Raw genomic sequence first — 6,954 nt, 5'->3', positions numbered from 1 at the left:
TCCAAAAGTTAAATGCATTCAGAAGGTCGAAGAGGCCATGAGGGTGCATGAGCGCGTCAAAGGGGGAGTCAACGCGCCAACGACCTCACTGGCACGCGGGGAGCAGTTCAGTTCAAACCGAACCCTCCATATCTTGGCTTCTTCTTCTCGCCGAACGAGCCAACTAAACCCCCGTCCAGACTTTTTCTAACCTATCGTCGTGTTTCCATCCTCCTCCCTACGGCGACCTCAGATTTTACTAGAAACCATGTGTTCCCACCCACCGTTTTAAGACCCCTCCGTCCCGACCCTCCTCCTGCCGCGCCATTCGCAGCAACAAGCTAGGCTTGCTTCCTCAGCAGCTTAAGCGCGCCATTGCCGGTCGAGAGCGCGCGTGGGGTGTAGCGAGCTGCCTGTGTCGTACTTGTTGTGCACAGCGGCATGGGCAACCTGATGTCGGCGGGCGCGGGTGCGGCCGCAGCGAGCGGAGGGAAGGTGGTGATGGCGGACGGGAGCGTGCGGGCGCTCAGCGAGCCCGTGTCCGTGGCGGAGCTCATGATGGACCACCCGCGCCACTTCGTCGTCGACGCGCGCGTGCTGCAGCAGCGGAAGGGCGGCGCGGGCGGCGGAGCCAGAAAGGTCGCGCCGCTGCCGGCCGACCACGTGCTGGGCGCCGGCGGACTGTACGTCCTGCTGCCGGCCACGCGCGGAAAGGTTTCCGCCGACGAGGCGCGGCGCGTGCTCACCGCGTCCCGGTCGCTGGCGCGGTCCAAGTCAATGCCCGGAGGGCTGATGAGGAAGATGTCGTCTCGGAAGAGCCGCGACGCCGATGGATCAGCCAAACACGAGGCGGCAACGGAAATGGAGAGGAGGGAGGAGCCGGCGGCGACGGAGACGGACGGGTTCGAGGAGCACCGGCCGGAGTTCCTGAGCAGGGAGCTGTCGTGCAGGGGGTGGAAGCCCAGCCTGAACACTATCGAAGAGCGAGTCATGCCCAAGAAGGTCTCCCATTGGCTCTTCTGAGTTTCTGTCCGATCGATGACCGGAGAAGGTGAGCCGAGTAGGCTTCTTTGACTTGTCATCGTCGGAATCTAGTAATCTTTTTCTTCCTTTTGCTTATTTTTCTCTTTCTTTCTTCGCTAAAATGCTTGTCGTCTATGTCCGTCAAATGCATGTGTAACGAACCATGTAATTTGCGTTTGATGAGATAGTAACAAGTGAAATCTCCAGTGTAATTGTAGGATCGAGTAGTTAGACCTCAGAGCGTTGTGGGTCGATGTAAAAACTGAATGAAGCGAAGCTTATGTGTAAAGTTCAGATTACTGTTGCTACACTATGATATGTGCTTCGTGTGACAAAATAGTAACAGCTCAAAATATAAAAGGATGGTTAAACAAATGCCAAATTTAGGAAAAATCTAGATAGACAAATTAGATAATTAGAAGATGAAAGTCTCACGCTTTCCTCCATGGACGCGTTACCGAGATCATATGCCCCTTGATCTGGTTCTCCTATCTTTGAGTGAAAGCCTAGATTCATGTTGATTAACGACAACAGTGCTACAATATTATTTCCCACTTCTAACTGTTGATTTAGAATTTGATGGCCCTATGGTGGCTTTTTCGTTTGTCGCCTCTTGTGGTCGGTTCATGTCAGTCATGATATCCAGTTGGCCACTTTTGAATCTATGTGATGGTATGATATGTATTTGTTCATGCGCGATTCTCTCATAAGGACCACCAATGAGGATCTCAAGCTATGGACAACCTTGCCTTTCATTTCATCTTGGCTTGGAGTTTTGGTCACAACTTTCTTTTGTTGCTTGGATGTTCTTTTCTCTTTTTGCGAGTTTGTTTGTTGTAAGAAGACATATTTTCTTGCAAATAAGAATGGACAAGAACTAGTCAACTATTAAGCATCCTCGAGGCCTTCAATGCAAGTAAGACAAAAAATAATTACACTAAACTTTTATGCTTAATTATAAAAGTCATCAGGTTACGATTTTCCTGAATATATATTGTAGTTAGGTAGTAATTCATACTTACAACCACACTATAAAGTTGCGAAACATCAATTATCGTGTTCTTAGTATACATATGAGTTATGCTGAATTTAAAGCGCACTTTATAATAAGAGTTATACTAAGATAGAATCATCTTAAATACAGGAAAAGGACAAAAATCACATGGCTCATTTAATTATAGTTTTACAATCAATGAACTATATATTTTGTGTTTATATTTTTGAGTGAATGTCTTCTCTAATTAAATATTATTAAACATGTTGGTAGAGATTCTAAAATATACGACCTAAAGAATATCTTAATAGTTCTTTACGGTATATGATAAGGTAAAGCAATTTGATAGAAACTTCTAGAGTATAATTGAACCGTTGGCATAGTTATTTTTCCTGTGGTCAAATGTGCCTTAGAGTTTACATTGGGTTGAGTAGTAAGTTGACAACATTTAGTGTTCTATAATTGTTACTGAAATAACATCGCTTAGCATCGATGAACATAAATATATTATTATGGTTTCTAGTACTTTTGCATACCTAAATTTGATTATTTTATACTACATCTGTTCCGATGAATAAGGCTTATAAATTTAGTCGAAAGTCAAAGCTTTGACCACTATAAAGAAAAAATATTAACATCCACAACAAAAATAAATACATTATGAAAAAATATTTCTTTGGTGAATCTATTAAAATGGATTTGGTATCGGAAATGTTTCTATTTTTGTCTATAACATTGGTTAAAGTTAGAGGATGTTGAATTTTGATTAAATTTATAAGCCTTATTCATTAAAACGGAGGGAGTATGATCATCCCAATACACTCTATATCATGTGGTGATGCAGAACCTATGTGTGATTTTGGTAATTAATGACAATCTCTATAGACTAATGTTATATCATGTGTTAAGTTATATTTGTAAGATTTATCCTTAATCCATGCATAAACTATTTGTTGGTGTCAAGGTTGAAACTGAAGAAGATCAAGTGTTGACCAAAGTGTGATCCGAATATTAGTTATAAGAAGGACGTAAATCCTTTTTTCGATGGATGACTAGAGAAGGTTAGTTGAGTAGGCTTCTTTAAATTTTCACCGGGATCTAATAAGTCTTTTTTACCCCTTGCTATTTTATTCCTATTTTCTTCACTAAAATGCATCTCTTCTAAGTCCGTCAAATGCATCTGTAACGAAACATGTCATTTGCATTTGATGAGATAGTGCAAGTAAAATCTCATGTGTAATAGAACCTATTAGAACCACCGCCGACGCTTCCTAAACCTAGCTTCGCCTCCACCTCCCTCTTCTCCATAGATCGTGCCATATCCCAAATTATGGATCTTCTCAAATTTTTCTAAACCAAAACCATTTGCTAGAATTTCAAATTCTTAACTGAGTTTTCTCCTGCTTCTTCCATTTTCAAAACCATGGCCTGTTTAAAATGGATTTCTTATTCTTTTGAGACTATGACATGGGTTGATCCACTTCCAAAATATTCCACCCACCAAATATTCCAAAAAGGATTTTCTTTTTTCTATTAAAGGAAAACTCCAAAACCCTAACTTTACATAGGGGCCACTAGGAGGAAGTTTCTGAAAATTTCCCAAAAATTCATGAGTGACCCCTAATATCCCCCAACACCAAATATGAAAAATACATTACCTTGTCCCTGTGGACCAACTCCCTGGAAATGCAGCACCTTATTCCTGCCTTTTTCAAACTTTGAACCAAGATGGTTTACCAACTATTTCTCCAAGATGACCCAATGCCCAATGTAGACCCCTATGGGGTACACACACATCATACCAAAAACACAGGATCATATCATGTCAAAATCTCTCCAAAAGGGGATCTTCATTTTCAGCTGATTTTGGATTTTGAAAACTTTAACATTGCCAAGTATTTCTGATTGAGGCCTGTGTATGCTTGTTGGATTCCTCTCGAGGAGCCTTACAACATAATAAAACCCCAAGTCCAAGAGATTTCAAAAACCTCTTTAAAATCTTCCAATACACTTCTAGCTAATTTGAATTTTCAAAATCCTACAAAGTTCCAAATCTGCCAGCACCATAGTTTACAAAAAAGGTGGCATTTTGAATTCTGCATCCACCGGTGAAAACGTCATATTTTTTACTTTCCAAAATCACATCATTTCCTTCCATGCTAGTTTCTGACAGTTTGAAATTTGATTTTTCTTAGTATACAAACTTTCGAATTTGGGAAACTTTGGTTTGCAAAAAGGTGGGAAATTAAATTTGGCGCAGCCTGGAAGAAACCTCACCTCTTTTGGACCCTCCCAGTCCCTAAAAATCATCCATACTGATCCTGGCATGAACAGGGGTGCTCACCGGTGGTGACCACCGCCTGGCGCTGTAGTCAGAACATGGTGGCCGGCGTCCCCCTGAAAGGACACGGATGCCGCCTGGGGGGTTAAAACTTATACGAATATGGCTTAACAAATGCAGAATAAAACTAGCTTTTAATTTTTCAAGCACAAAAACTATATAATTAGGGTTAACGCTGAAAGGATCGTATGCCGCACCTAGAGGGGGGTGAATAGGTGCTAACCAGTTTTTAGTTATTTTTCGATTTAGGCTTAACACAAAGGGAAATTCTCTAGATATGCAACTATGTGAATTTACCTATATGAGAATATCAACAACTAAGCAATATACAAATATACAATATATAGGGGAGATAATGAGGATAGAGGTAACCGAGAGTGGAGCACGCGGAGACACATAGATGATTCCCGTAGTTCCCTTCCTTTGCAAGAAGGTACGTCTACGTTTGGAGGACTGTGGTCGTGATGAAAGCCAGACCAACGCCACGAAGGCTTCACTCGGGTCTTCTGTGAGCATCGCCACGAAGGCCTAGCCCACTTCCACTAAGGGATTTAATCGAGGCGGAAACCAGGCCTTTACAAGGTTCTTGGGGCACACATCCACAACCAAATTGAAGGCTCCCAATATCTGTAACAATGCAACAACAACAACAACAACAACAACAACAACAACAACAACAACAACAACAACAACAACAACAACTAGGATTCCAAAAGAGGAACACTAGCAAAGGGGCTTGATGTCTACGCACGCTTCTATTCCTGTAGACAGTGTTGGGCCTCCAAGAGCAGATGTTTGTAGAACAGCAACAAGTTTCCCTTAAGTGAATCACCCAAGGTTTATCGAACTCAGGGAGGAAGAGGTCAAAGATATCCCTCTCAAGCAACCCTGCAATCACGATACAAGAAATCTCTTGTGTCCCCAACACGCCTAATACACTTGTCAGATGTATAGGTGCACTAGTTCGGCAAAGAGATAGTACAAAAGAGGAACACTAGCAAAGGGGCTTGATGTCTACGCACGCTTCTATTCCTGTAGACAGTGTTGGGCCTCCAAGAGCAGATGTTTGTAGAACAGCAACAAGTTTCCCTTAAGTGAATCACCCAAGGTTTATCGAACTCAGGGAGGAAGAGGTCAAAGATATCCCTCTCAAGCAACCCTGCAATCACGATACAAGAAATCTCTTGTGTCCCCAACACGCCTAATACACTTGTCAGATGTATAGGTGCACTAGTTCGGCAAAGAGATAGTAAAACACAGGTGGTATAGATGGTGGTAATATTGCAGGAAGTAAAGATGCAGTAAAACAGTAAACAAACGGTGCCAGAAAATAGCTTGCTGGCGTGGGAGGAAATTCTCTGTGGTGTAAGCAAGGCCTAGGGATCATACTTTCACTAGTGGACACTCTCAACATTGCAATCATAAAGGAATATAAATAAGCACTTCACTATGTGATTCTGAATTACTCTTTGGCAAGATAACGAACACTAATTCATCATGTAGGCAAACCTTAAAGATGTATTCCCAAGTACTAATAAACACCCCACGCCGTCACTGTGAGCATTCATATGAGGTACTAACACACCACAATTTCATAGAGACATCCAACTCAAATCATAACTCAGTGAATAAGTATTCCGTGAAATATAGCCTAAGAGACCCACACGGTGCACACACTGTCACCTTTACACACGTGGGACAAGGAGTCTCCGGAGATCACATAAGTAAAATCATCCACTTGAATAGCATAACGACATCTAGATTACAAAGATCATCATATGGATCTCAATCATGTAAGGCAGCTCATGAGATCATTGTATTGAAGTACATAGGAGAGAGAGATTAACCACATAGCTACCGGTACAGCCCTTAGCCTCGATGGAGGACTACTCCCTCCTCATCATTGGAGACAGCAGCGTTGATGAAGATGGCGGTGGTGTCGATGGAGATGCCTTCCGGGGGCGATTCCCCGTCCCGGCGGCGTGCCGGAACAGAGACTTCTGTCCCCCGAATCTTGGCTTCGCGATGGCGGCGGCTCTGGAACTTTTCTCGTATCGTGGCTTATTCCCCTCTAAGTTTTAGGTCAGGACGGCTTAAATAGGCGAAGAGTCGAGTCGGAGGGGTCCGGAGGCTCCACACAACGAGGGGCGCGGCCCCCTCTTGGCCGCGCCGCCACCATGTGTGGTGGCCCTGGGCCTCCCCTCTGGTCCCTCTTCGGTGTTCTGGAAGCTTCGTGGAATTATAAGATCGTGGGCCTTGATTTCGTCCAATTCCGAGAATATTTCCTGTGTAAGATTTCTGAAACCAAAAACAGCAGAAAACAGGAACTGACACCTCGGCATCTCGTCAATAGGTTAGTTCCGGAAAACGCATAATAATGACATATAATGTGTATAAAACATGTGAGTATCATCATAAAAGTAGCATGGAACATAAGAAATTATAGATACGTTTGAGACGTATCAGCATCCCCAAGCTTAGTTCCTACTCGCCCTCGAGTAGGTAAACGATAAAAAGAATAATTTATGTAGTGACATGCTACTTACATAATCTTGATCATACTATTGTAAAGAATATGAAATGAATGCAGCGATTCTAAGCAATGGTAAAGACAATG

At 42.8% G+C, this 6,954-nt stretch overlaps 1 protein-coding gene across 1 annotated transcript; it reads left to right on the top strand.

The window, feature by feature from the left end:
• Positions 1-236: 236 nt before the first annotated feature.
• On the top strand, positions 237-1,208 carry LOC124698065. The gene has a single exon (XM_047230591.1). It carries the CDS (start codon positions 421-423, stop codon positions 1,000-1,002), a length of 582 nt encoding a protein of 193 aa, XP_047086547.1. The 5' UTR covers positions 237-420; the 3' UTR covers positions 1,003-1,208.
• Positions 1,209-6,954: the final 5,746 nt, after the last annotated feature.

This window comes from Lolium rigidum, chromosome 3 (genome assembly GCF_022539505.1).
Source record: "Lolium rigidum isolate FL_2022 chromosome 3, APGP_CSIRO_Lrig_0.1, whole genome shotgun sequence".
NCBI classification, from domain to species: domain Eukaryota; kingdom Viridiplantae; phylum Streptophyta; class Magnoliopsida; order Poales; family Poaceae; genus Lolium; species Lolium rigidum.
The sequence above is the reverse complement of the archived record's forward strand: the minus strand, read 5'-3'. Positions and strand labels throughout refer to the sequence as shown.

Bases quoted from the DNA above. Each gene is read 5' to 3' on its own strand.
- LOC124698065 (XM_047230591.1), top strand. From the start codon at position 421: ATGGGCAACCTGATGTCGGCGGGCGCGGGTGCGGCCGCAGCGAGCGGA.